Raw genomic sequence first — 13,130 nt, 5'->3', positions numbered from 1 at the left:
TGTGACCAAAATTATATTAAGCTGAAACTAAAGTAGTACTTTACTTTGATTTCAAACCAAACAAATTTATGAGGAATTATGTATATAATTTGAAGTCCATAAATATTAATATTTATAACTCTTTGAAGTTGGTTTTATTACGACAATAGCGAAAAAAGAAGAGCTCGATGTACGAATTAAGTTTACATAAAAATGTTTTGCCAAATAACAGTCCTTATATTTTATACAGCGTTTTTTAGATTATGAGTCTGGTAACTTTGAAAACAGCTGATTGGAATTATCTTCGTTCTTCGATTTAACGCAATAAGAAAATATTTTTACCATATGTACATATATAAAGTTGTTTAATTTAACTCTATAAGTATCACACAATAATTTGTAATTTTTAAACATTTTGATGGAATAAGAATGCAATAAATTGTGCATAATTATTAGAGTTCTCCTTTACATATATTTTAACATAAAATTTGACAATTTGTGACCTTATTTCGGTAGTGATAAGTGAAATCCAATAAAAATTATATTGAAATCCAGTAATGGACAGTCAGGTCTGTTCCGAGGTGTTTAATATCAAATATTCAAACAATTTCCTTAAATATATACGTAGTTTTAAAATTAAGAATGTTTTTGCAAAATAGTACGAAATATCCCCATATATTTGTAATTATATATAAACATTACAATCTGCTAACTACGCGGCATGATTCATTTATTAAACTACTACAGCTAACATTAAGTAATTTAATAAAATTAAACAAACCACGTATGTAGCTGGAATAAAAAGACATATTTACTTTTTAAGTAAAAATAGTATGTGCGTGTGGATTTAAGGTCATGTACAGCACAAATTTAGAGAATCGAGAAAAATTCCATTATAGAGTACTGTTTCGTCCTACAATTTCAGCCACTAGCCGAAGGTCGTTTATTGGATATTGTGGATAATAAGTGGCGCGAGGAGCTTTTACCCTTTGATCAGATCCTTGTCCCGGCAGATAAACTGCCAGATCCAGAAGCTGATGGTGGAGACTCACATTTAACACTTAGCGAACAGGTAAATGAATCCATTTTTAATTAAAAGTATATTCCAATTTATATTTTTGAAATTTATAATAGGAACAAAAATGGAGTGATTTGGCCCTGAGCACATTGGCACCCGAATCTTCTCTTGGGGATCAATTGAACCTCTCTTCAATATAAATCATTAAAAAATCATTTTTACCATAATATAATTTGAAAATTGTTGTCTGTAAAATGAATCAGCATCTCCACTCACCTACAAAGCTTACCGAATTTGCGCGGGACTTCGAAGATGAAGAGACCGAATCTATATTGGGTCGCTTTGTCAACAAAATACAAAACGTATATAATCAAAGCTATAACACTGTCAATGAAGTAGCAAATAGTGGTGCCGATGGCGTCTCGCCCGTTCAAGTTTCGAAACCGTGTTTTTATGCTGACGAAAATAGAGATGCTACTGGTAACGCATGTATTTCTCACCAAAATTCGAATTCCAGTATAAATATCTTATCAATTAATACGAATTCACCAAATAAAACTATCAATTTAAATAAAAACATAGACAAGTGTAGTTCAACCATAAAAAACAAAACAATAGATGAATCTAAAAACGAAACTGAAGAACAAGTTTTGGGATTACGAAACGAAAGCAGTGAGGGCCGCACCATGGTCAATGTACTAAAACGGATGAGTAACTTAATGGCCACAAAAAACAGTGTAATATTTAAGAAATATAAAAGCTTTTTACAGTTATTAATATGTTCATTATTAGGATCTACAAAATTATAAAGACACTGAATTACATCGTTTTTGGATGCCTGATTCAAAGGCAAAGGAATGTTATGATTGTACCCAAAAGTTTTCCACCTTTAGGAGAAAACATCATTGCCGTCTTTGTGGACAAATATTCTGTTCCAGATGCTGCAATCAAGTTGTGCCTGGAAAAATTATTAAGTGTGCTGGTTTGTACATACATATGTATATATGATATTTAAACATACTACAATGACGCAATATTATTATATATTTTAGGGGACCTCAAGGTTTGCAATTATTGCTCAAAAATTGTACTCAGCTACTTAAAATCTCCAGACATAGCAGTGGACTTGCATGCAGATTTACAAGCGTTACAACAAGATTTAACCCAAAAACTAGAAGAACAAAATGATATTAATAACATTGAGGTTTTATCTACACGTGCAATTTCAACTCGGAAGATATCTGTTGGATATCAAGAAGAGCGTTTTGCCACTCATATGGGTAATTGCTTGTCTATTGATGATCGAAAGAACATACTTCAGCAATCAAATTCTTTAATAACACTGCACGAAGAAATGCAACATCAGTTGACAACACAAAACAGCGGCACATGTCTAATCGAGTATATGATTTTACATGAAAAATCTTCAAATAAGATACAAGCTATAGCAATATTAAATGCAATGTTAGCTGCTGGCTTTCTAAAACCTATAGTCCCAGATTCCGAACTGATGGATTTCGATGAAAATCTTCATTACAAGTTTATAGAGCCGAATAAGTAATTTGAATAAGGCTGCATTTTTACTTTTTAACTGCATTGCTTTTTATTTACAGACATAATTATAACAATGCTAATTTTAAGGAGTCGACCAACGTTTCTGTGGTCACCACTCCACAGATTGATAACAGTGGTGAACCACAACCGCCAAAAACAATAGATATCTCATTGAGTTTCCATTCCATGAGGGACATGGAATTTGAATCTTCATTGTGTTCCACTACAACTACAACTAAACTCTTGGAATCTTACTGCGACTACGAAGAGCAGTTGCTTACTCAGATGCTACGCACATTCCATTTAGATTTGCGTTGGTCTAAAGTACTCATGTCGTTATGCTGTCGAGCAGCCAATCATTTCAAACCAGAATATTGCACCAATGAGTTAATGGACGTACGCAATTATGTAAATATAAAGAAAATACCAGGTGGCAAACGACAAGAGTGTACAATAGTAGGTGGGGTTGTTTTTTCAAAAAACATTGCTCACAAAGATATGGCTACACGTGTTGAACATCCACGTATACTCCTTTTACAGTGTCCTATTGTGTACGAACGTATTGAAGGAAAGTTTGTTAGTATAGCAACAGTATTGTTACAAGAAAAAGAGTATTTACGACGTGTTTGCGATCGCATTATGAGTTTCAAACCAAATGTGGTATTGGTGCATAAAAATGTTGCGGGCATAGCTCAAGATATGCTACGCTCACAAGGTATTACTTTGGTTTTAGATGTGAAGCTTTCTGTAATGGAACGAATATCCCGCACACTACAATGTGACATTGTGGTTTCCATAGAGTCCAATATAGCCCGGCCACAGCTCGGAATGTGTGATGCTTTCTATATTCGAAATTTCAGTGATGGTAGTGGCATTAATAAAACCTTAATGTTTTTTGAAAAATTGAACAATCCTCGCGGCTTCACATGCTTATTACGTGGAGGCTGTAATAAGGAGCTGTCAAAGGTCAAAAAAGTTGCATCGTTTTTAGTGTATGCGCGGTGAGTACAATTTATTATTAACTATTCTTCTAAATCGAGATTAAAAATAATATTACTTACTACTTCAGTTATAACTGGCGACTGGAAATGTCGTTTCTCTTAGATGAGTTTGCTGATCCGCTTACACCAAAACCACCCATTTTCAACTCGAAAGAACCAAGTCCAGATGATTTATCTTCTGATGATAAAGAACAGAAATTAACGTCGGTATGCACTGGAAAATTTTTTGTGGAACGAAAAGAGGAAAAAGTACAGCCACAACGCAAAGAAATCATCTCAGTGTCAGAGAATGTTGCTGACTTTACTGATCCACTCCGTTCCGTGGAGGTTGGCACAAATAAAATATCAGAAGATCGACCTGTTGTAAAATTAGCAGTTGAATCACGTTACGATAATCGCTTTCGCACTGCACTCAGTTCAACTTTACTCTCGGTCAGCCCATTTCTTAGTTTTCCATTACCGTATTTGGAAACCGAACAAGGTCGAAAATGTGCTCTGCGCAAACTATTTCCAACTGAGCTTTTTTACTCAAAATTAATGTCAAATAGGAATAGCCTGCATTTAGATCGTAATGAAAGTTTGGAACATATTAAAATTATGGCGAATGAAACTCTGTTAAAATCTCCACATCCTTTTTTAAAACTAAAGCTCACAACACCATGTGATAATCGTGATATACAAAATTTACTGGCAGAATTTCGATCATATGGTGGTCGTTATCCAAAGAAAAAAAATTGTAATTATGAACAAATATTTTTTGATAATTATTTAACGAACAATATTAAAATCCATAGCATTTAGAAAAATGAATGAAGTTTCACAGAAGGTGGATGAGGAACTGGTTTTTAAAGATGCACTTGATTTAGAAAACCATCAAAGGCTGCCGGTACTATTTTGTAGTTTTTATTTTAATCCGAAGTCTGCTTCCTCTTTTTGCGCCCCACCCACTTTGTTAGACATGAAATTTTATGGTCAACACGATATTATGCTTGGACAATTCTTGCAACGTTATTGTTGTCGGTTAAATTCGATATGTAAACTTTGCAATTTGCCAATGTTGGGGCATGTACGCCGGTGAGTATATTGGTATGGGATGGAAACATTTTGACAAGTTGTATTTTATCCAATTACCATTTGCAGATACGTACATTCCATGGGATGTGTACAAGTCTTTCTCAGCGAGGATAATATAAAAACCGATCCTAATCGTATTTTTTTTACCGCTTGGTGTACAATTTGCAATGAGATGACTCCGAGTGTACCGCTGTCCGACAATTCAAAATGCCTTTCTTTCGCAAAGTATCTGGAGCTTCGTTTTCATGGACATTTATATAAAAGGCGAACTATTATCAGCAGAAATTCCCCTTCAATAAGCCCAAGCTGCATAGAATATAGTCAATGTCAGCATTCTCTCCATCGTGATTATGTACACTATTTCACCTATCGAGGCGTAGGGGCTAAATTTCAGTATACGCCAATTGAAGTTTGGGATATTGGATTACCTTCACTGATATTAGATTTAAAACCACTACAGTTTGATCATTTCAAATATGTGGAAGAAATCAAAACATTTTCTATGAAGGGGCATGAAGTGTATACTCGCATTCATGAGCGTATTGCTGATCTTGCCACCGAGGATGATACTTTGGCGATAGTGCTTAATTTAAAGACAGCGTTGAACAAAGATCATTTTATTTTTAAACAACATATCGAAATTGTACAAGCTTTACTCACTGAACCAAAAGCCAGTATACATGATATAAATGATGCGTTACTCATGTCTAAACGCGTACTGGCCGAAAGTATTGATTTATGGGGGCCAAGGGTACACGATATTGCGTTGGCACAAAAGGCGGTAACCAAACAACCAACTCAGATGCATCCGGATTCTGTTACCGTTTGTACCGAAGATCTACATTCCGATTATTTGGATGCTTCACCGATAATGTCAGAAAGGCCTCGCTTGCTACGTGATGATACATATTTACAAATAGATGATAGCGCTGGCGAGAGATCAACAGTGGAGCAACTTCTTACGATTTCGGCGAATACCGATAAAAAATCTATTAAAAAAATACTGACTCAGCTTTTGCCTTCTGCTGGACCAGCAAATTTGCTTCAATCACCTTTTTCGTCACAAGAACATTATACATTACCATTGGGAGCATTTCCGATTCTGGTACACGATCAGGACTTGAGTTCGCTAATCGCATATAGTCTGACGTCAAGTGACTATCAAAAATCAATTGCCAATTTGGCAAACAGTAGTTTCTCTGAAAACAGTAGCGGTACTGGACTAGGTCATCCGCCAACTATGGATAGTGAAAATAGTCCTAGTTTGAAACGGAAACTACAAGACAAGTGGGTAAAATAATTTTTTTGTTTTTACAAAAAACATATAATTTGACAAAGCTCTGTTGTTATTTTATTCTTATAGTTCACAAGAAGGAGATGAAAGCGACACACAAGATGTTCCAAATAGTACCAATACCACAGAAGAAGAAAAGAGCAAATCAAAAACGAATACTTCACACGTAGAATTAACATTCCATGATAACGGCAAACAATTTACATGTAAAATTTACTTTGCGAAAGAGTTCGATTTAATGCGAGTAAAAACATTAAGACCTCCAATTACTGAAAAATCATTATATAAAGATCTTCAGCAGAAGAAAAAACGTGAAGAGTTAAAAGTTTGCCAAAGCCGCAGTGGCCCTGAGATGGAATTGGTGCATAAACCCAGCGATATATATAACGCTACACAAGCAGACGCAACCAAACTAAATCGAAATGTTTTTGAGACAGAAATCGAGAAATGCCGTAATTGTTTGGCTCGTTCATTATGCAGCAGTGTACAATGGGAAGCAAGAGGTGGTAAATCTGGTTCAAGATTCTGTAAAACATTAGGTAAGTCAGAAATTTTACATCCATATTCTACTAATGAGTTGGTCCGTTCCTCCTAAGTCCTGGAGGAGTAGTCATCGTTAGCATGCGTGCGCTTGACGCGATTCTACGGCCTCACTGTTGATTCTTCCTCTAATGTATCATACTGTGTGGACTCCAGTTGCTTACAGCGTAGTTTTGCCAATGCGGGACAAGTGCAGAAGAGATGCTCCATTGTTTCCCTGGTGCCCTGCTCTAGGCATTTCCTGCAGTTTTCTCGATCTGTCAGCACCATCTTGCGGGCGTGTGTCGCCACCAGACAATGACCAGTTAGTATTCCCATCATGCTCCTACAGTCGCTTCGATCAAGTGCCAATAGGAATACTGTGTACTTCCGATCTACCGATTTGCACATGACATTTGCAGTTTTGCACCCTGGTAGCTCATTCCATCGGGTTTTGATTTTCTGTATCATGCTTTTGTCGAGGTCGTCATATAGACATCGCATGGGTTTCCCAATGTTGTTCACGTTTTCGGATGTTTGACTTACGCCCTGGCACCCAGTAAAAGTTAAGTTGCTTACTTCTGACAACATTTTCAACAGCTACCTTGCTTTCCAAGACACTTCTGGACGAAATGCGATACGAGGTTACTGCCTTGATTGCTGCTTGGCTGTCTACGTAGATGTTGACTTTGGAAATACCTATTAGAGGCCAGCTCCACTGCTTTTGCAATAGCAAAGACATCAGCCTGAAATATACTGCAGTGGTCCGTCAACTTGAAAGGTTGCCTTATGCCTATCAATCAAAACTCAAAAAAAAGTGCTCTATTATTATAATTTTGAAGAAAATGCCAAATGAAAATTCATCTCAAATAATTTCTAAAATTAAATTATTATATATATAATCATTTTATTATTTCAGATGACCGCTTTGTGTTGAAGGAAATGACTAAAGGAGATATTAATATTTTTGAAAATTTCGCTCCTAATTATTTTGAGTATATCAGCAAATGTCAACAGCAAAATCAGCCCACATTACTGGCAAAAATTTTTGGAGTGTTTAAAGTTGTCGTAAAAAAAAGAGTACGTAAACTAAAATATAAAATCTAAATAATATTTTAATGTTCGTCTAAACCTCCGTCCGAGACTTTTACAGAGATAAAGCTATTCGTCGTCAAAGTCTACTTTATTTATGTAGTCATATCTGGTCTAATATTTATTTTTTAGTTCATTTGTGGAGAAATCATTGCTCGTTATGGAAAACCTTTTTTACGATTGTGATATCAAAAATAAATTCGACCTAAAGGGTTCTGAACGCAATCGAATGGTGGACCCCACTGATCAGCAAGGTGAAATAGTTTTGTTGGATGAAAATTTAGTTCAAAGTAAGTAAACCAAATGATTCATTTAAATTGACCTATTCGTGCATGTAAATTTAAAGACAAATATGTACTTATGTATGTATGCATGTGTATTTTTGCAACATATGGTATACAGAGTTAATTGACATACCTATATAAAGAGATGTATCGAATTATAACCTCGCAAACTTTCCATTTTCGATCTTTCCATTATCTAAAAAAGTAATAACCTTAAGGTAACAGTCCCGGCCTGAGTATGCTTAAACCTAAAAGTATAAATTTTTCGATTCTTCGACCATGTCCACTATCCCAAAATTATTTTGTTGCTTGAATGTATTGGCGACGTTTCTAAACTTGAGTTGTTATTTTGGCATCTACCTTTTCGCATAACCTTACTCATTCCATTCCTTCAAAACGTGTAGCTATTAACACCTTCACTTACTCTCTTCCAGCGCATTCATTGCAGAATGAGAGCTCGTGAATAAAGAGTGACTCTAGCGCAAAGTTGTCTTGGGTACTGTAACAGGTTAAACTCCTACTTATCCAGAATACACCCTGGCATACAAAACCACTGTCCTGAGTGCAACGAGTCTCCGCATTACACTAATCACCTTTTTGCATGCCCAATAAAACCAACTCACTTAAGACCTCTCTCCCTATGGCTCGTTTCTTGGGCTTACTGTTAAGTGACAACTAATATAACTTTCTCCCAAACAGGGTTTAGATAACCACAACAATAATAACTTGCTTCTCCCCGGAAGTTCCTGATGGAACACACTTCCTTTTCTACTGGCCACAGTTTTATGGATCGAGTTAAGAGTTTGGCTGTTAGAAGGGAGCTCATAGTAGATGATTCCCTGGCACTTCCTTTTCTACTGGCCACAGTTTTATGGATCGAGTTAAGAGTTTGGCTGTTAGAAGGGAGCTCATAGTAGATGATTCCCTGGCAATCCCATCAAACACACAGTAAACCCTTCCTGACCGTTAATCCTGATTTGGCCACTGTTTTCACCGACTCACCGAAACTAGATCACGACCATTTCCATTGACTTTGCCGTAAGGGAGCCACTTTTCATTACCATTATCCATCGACCTAACTTGACGATTTTCATTATTTTATCGATATTTTCGGCAGCCGATTGGCTTGTGTTTTTGCCTTGTTCGAAGAAAAATGTAAAATATTCCGTATTTTCTCTTGGCTGGTGAATATCTTTCAGTGCACACAATACCGAGTCAAAGACAACTATCTAAAAATATTTTTGAGTACGAAATCTTATCTTTCTAAATTCACATAAATATTACCTATTGATTTATTATACTTTTGTAATTTAAAGAAGTAAGGAAGAGCTAAGTTCGGGTGTCACCGAACATTTTATACGCTTGCATGATAAAGTGATAATCGAGATTTCATTATACGTCATTTACATATTTTTCAAATACCGTTTTATTCCGCTATCATCATGGTTCCTATGTACATATATATATTATACAGAGAAGGCATCAGATGGAATTCAAAATAGCGTTATATTGGAAGAAGGCGTGGTTGTGAACCGATTTCACCTATATTTCGTACATGTCATCAGGGTGTTAAGAAAATATTATATACCGAATTTCATTGAAATCGGTCTAGTAGTTCCTGAGATATGGTTTCTGGTCCATAAGTGAGCGAGGCCACGCCCATTTTCAATTTTTAAAAAATCCTGGGTGCAGCTTCCTTCTACCATTTCTTCCGTAAAATTTAGTGTTTCTGACGTTTTTTGTTAGTCCGTTAACGCACTTTTAGTGATTTTCAACATAACCTTTGTATGAGAGGTGGGCGTGGTTATTATCCGATTTCTTCCATTTTTGAACTGTATATGGAAATGCCTAAAGAAAACGACTCTGTAGAGTTTGGTTAACATAGCTATAGTAGTTTCTGAGATATGTACAAAAAACTTAGTAGGGGGCGGGGCCACGCCCACTTTTCCAAAAAATTACGTCCAAATATGCCCCTCCCAAATGCGATCCCTTGTGCCAAATTTCACTTTAATATCTTTATTTATGGCTTAGTTATGACACTTTATAGGTTTTCGGTTTCCGCCATTTTGTGGGCGTGGCAGACGGCCGATTTGCCCATCTTCGAACTTAACCTTCTTATGGAGCCAAGGAATACGTGTACCAAGTTTCATCATGATATCTCAATTTTTACTCAAGTTACAGCTTGCACGGACGGACGGACGGACAGACAGACATCCGGATTTCGACTCTACTCGTCACCCTGATCACTTTGGTATATATAACCCTATATCTGACTCTTTTAGTTTTAGGACTTACAAACAACCGTTATGTGAACAAAACTATAATACTCTCAGCAACATTGTTGCGAGAGTATAAAAACATTACACATTACATTAATTGAATCGAAAAGGGAGGTCTAGCGTGTGGTATCAATCTTCTGCGTTGTAAACTATTGTCCAGCAATTGAATCGCAAATATATTTTCATGATGCTTCACATGGAAGAGGTTACGTCTGCTAAATTCTTCGATTGTTTCCTTTACAACTTTATATCGCGGGGGAGGACATCGCTTCTCACATTGAAAGAAGGTACGCATAATTATACTCTCGCAACAATGTTGCTAAGGAGAGTATTATAGCTTTGTTCACATAACGGTTGTTTGTAAGTCCTAAAACTAAAAGAGTCAGATATAGGGTTATGTATACCAAAGTGATCAGGGTGACGAGTAGAGTTGAAATCCGGATGTCTGTCTGTCCGTCCGTTCGAGCCGCAGAACTAAATAGAGTCCATCCGTTCTATAAGAGTGTAACTGTTGAGTAAAATTGATATCATGATGAAACTTGGTTCACGTATTCCTTGGCTCCATAAGAAGGTTAAGTTCGAAGATGGGCAAAATTGGCCCACTGCCACGCCCACAAAATGGCGGAAACCGAAAACCTATAAAGTGTCATAACTAAGCCATAAATAAAGATATTAAAATGAAATTTGACACAAAGGATCGCATTAGGAGGGGAAGCTGCACCGCAGGCTTTTTTTTTTTTTTTTTTAAATTGAAAATGGGCGTGGCACCGCCCACTTATGGACCAAAAACCATATCTCAGGAACTACTTCACCGGATTTCAAAGAAATTCGGTTGCGAGTTTTCGATATAATATTTTCTTAACACCCTGATGATATGTACAAAATATGGGTGAAATCGGTTCACAACCACGCCTTCTTCCAATATAACGCTATTTTTGAATTCCATCTGATGCCTTCTCTGTATAATATACGAAAACATATGTACATACATTACGAACTAATGATGATAGCGGAATAAACTTTACACAAATACGGTATTTCAAAAATATGTAAATGACGGATAATGAAATCTCGATTATCACTTTACCAAGCGAGAGTATAAAATGTTCGGTGACACCCGAACTTAGCCCTTCCTTACTTGTTTTATTTTAAAAAGCTTGAATTCCTTTTAAATTTGAATTCGCTGTACTTCCCCAGATTTGAATACCTTATGTCCAGATCGGTCTAAGTATTACCTTATAAATTAACAACTTAATCTTCAGACTAAGTTCGGATCTTAGCCTAAGGAGCCAGTATTTTGCGCATGTGTTTGTTGATAACAACTGACATAAAGCCACTTGAGGGCAATTTTTATGCTTGAGGGTATATACTACTTGAACGGACTTTTCGGTGTTGATGCCTATGTTCCATTTGATGAGCCATGGTTCCAGAGCATTCAATTGCATCTGAAGTTTTTTAGAAGCAGTATTAGGGTCGCCACTTGATGCTAGCAGTGCAGTATCATCAGCATAGGTTGCCTTCATTGTCGAGTCAGAGTTGATCACTGGAAGGTCTGCTTCACTGTCCTGGCGCACGCCAGCGCGAACAGGTCTCAAACCTAACTCCGACTCAGTATCACGACATATAACGTAGAACGTCCGATTGTGCAATGCATAAGGCAAAAGCCTGCGTAAAAATATTCTTTCGAATACTTTCGAAATAATTACCAGTGAACTAATTAGTCGATAAGAATTAATCATATGTTCAGGTTTTTCGAGTTTAAGAATTAAGATAACCTCAGCACATTTCCATTGTTTTAAACTCAATAAAGATTTTGTCAACCTTACCACTGGTGGGTGGAAATGATCAAGTCTTTTGTCGACTGATCTTTCATTCTAATTATACCCTGAACAGGTTAAGTTTGTCACGAAGTTTGTAACACCCAGAAGGAAGGGTCGGAGACCCTATAAAGTATATATATAAATGATCAGTATGTCGAGCTGAGTCGGTTTACCCATGTCCGTATGTCTGTCTGTCCGTCTGTCTGTATATATACGAACTAGTCCCTCAGTTTTTAAGATATCGTTTTGAAATTTTGCAAACGTCATTTTCTCTTCAAGAAGCTGCTCATTTGTCGGAACTGCCGATATCGGACCACTATAACATAGCTGCCATATAAACTGAACGATTAGAATCAAAGGCTTGTATGGAAAACTTTTACATTTGACAATGTATCTTCACGAAATTTGGTATAGATTATTTTCTAAGACAACAATGTAATCTCCGAAGAAATTGTTCAGATCGGTTAATTATAGCATATAGCTACCATACAAACTGAACGATCGGAATCAAATGCTTGCATGGAAAATTTTTGCATTTGACGTGGTATCTTCACGAAATTTGACGTGGAAATTATTTTCTAAGACAACAATGTGATATCCAAAAAAATTGAGATCGGATTACTATAGCATATAGCTTCCATACAAACTGAACACATAGCTACTAACATAAATGCACCTGTGAAGGGTATTTAGCTTCGGTGCAACCGAACGTTTTAGTTTAACGTTTTTTCTTGTTTTTATTTGATATTTTCATTGCTTATCTCCAAATTTTAAAACTATCTTAAATAACTAAATACATATATGTGTGTATGTTTGTATGTATTTCAGCATATAGTTTATTGCTGCTTGACATGGGGTTGTTTTCAAGTGTACAATTTAATACATGTATGTGTGTGTGTGTGTTTAATGTTATCTGATCTGTAAATTTATGACTTGTCTTTACCAATGCATTCTTATTATTATTTGATGCGTATTGCATGTAAATGCATGAGTATGTTTATGTACATAATTATGTCTGTATATACATTAATTAATATATAAATAGATATTTATATTATGTAGAATTTTGGCTTTGCTGATAAGTAAGCATGTTCAATGATATGTGAACATTCATTGCGATGGCAACCACAAAGTTTGAGCATCCAATGATGGCACTCTCCAATCATAAAGTGAACATCTTAAAAATGATACATACATATGATACATAAAATTAAAG

General features: G+C 36.0%; 2 protein-coding genes across 3 annotated transcripts; both read left to right on the top strand.

Moving 5' to 3' along the window:
* The first annotated feature begins 313 nt into the window (after nt 1-313).
* Nucleotides 314-1,213, top strand: LOC126767474 (anaphase-promoting complex subunit 13). Its single transcript, XM_050484966.1, has 3 exons — nt 314-548; nt 905-1,051; nt 1,114-1,213. Exons 1-3 carry the CDS (start codon nt 537-539, stop codon nt 1,195-1,197), a joined length of 243 nt encoding a protein of 80 aa, XP_050340923.1. The 5' UTR covers nt 314-536; the 3' UTR covers nt 1,198-1,213.
* Nucleotides 1,214-1,251: 38 nt separating this feature from the next.
* Nucleotides 1,252-7,837, top strand: LOC126767473 (putative 1-phosphatidylinositol 3-phosphate 5-kinase). Of its 2 annotated transcripts, XM_050484963.1 has the most exons (9): nt 1,252-1,734; nt 1,790-1,979; nt 2,050-2,554; nt 2,611-3,552; nt 3,621-4,288; nt 4,347-4,626; nt 4,693-5,913; nt 5,990-6,459; nt 7,359-7,837. In XM_050484963.1, the coding sequence occupies exons 1-9, from the start codon at nt 1,252-1,254 to the stop codon at nt 7,544-7,546; spliced, it is 4,947 nt and encodes a 1,648-aa protein (XP_050340920.1). In that variant the 3' UTR covers nt 7,547-7,837. The 2 variants fall into 2 exon arrangements, with proteins under 2 accessions (XP_050340920.1, XP_050340921.1); XM_050484964.1 differs by lacking the exon at nt 7,359-7,837 and having other exon boundaries at nt 4,693-5,917; nt 5,990-6,091.
* Nucleotides 7,838-13,130: the final 5,293 nt, after the last annotated feature.

Source organism: Bactrocera neohumeralis, unplaced genomic scaffold (assembly GCF_024586455.1).
Source record: "Bactrocera neohumeralis isolate Rockhampton unplaced genomic scaffold, APGP_CSIRO_Bneo_wtdbg2-racon-allhic-juicebox.fasta_v2 ctg697, whole genome shotgun sequence".
Classification (NCBI taxonomy): Eukaryota; Metazoa; Arthropoda; class Insecta; order Diptera; family Tephritidae; genus Bactrocera; species Bactrocera neohumeralis.
The sequence above is the reverse complement of the archived record's forward strand: the minus strand, read 5'-3'. Positions and strand labels throughout refer to the sequence as shown.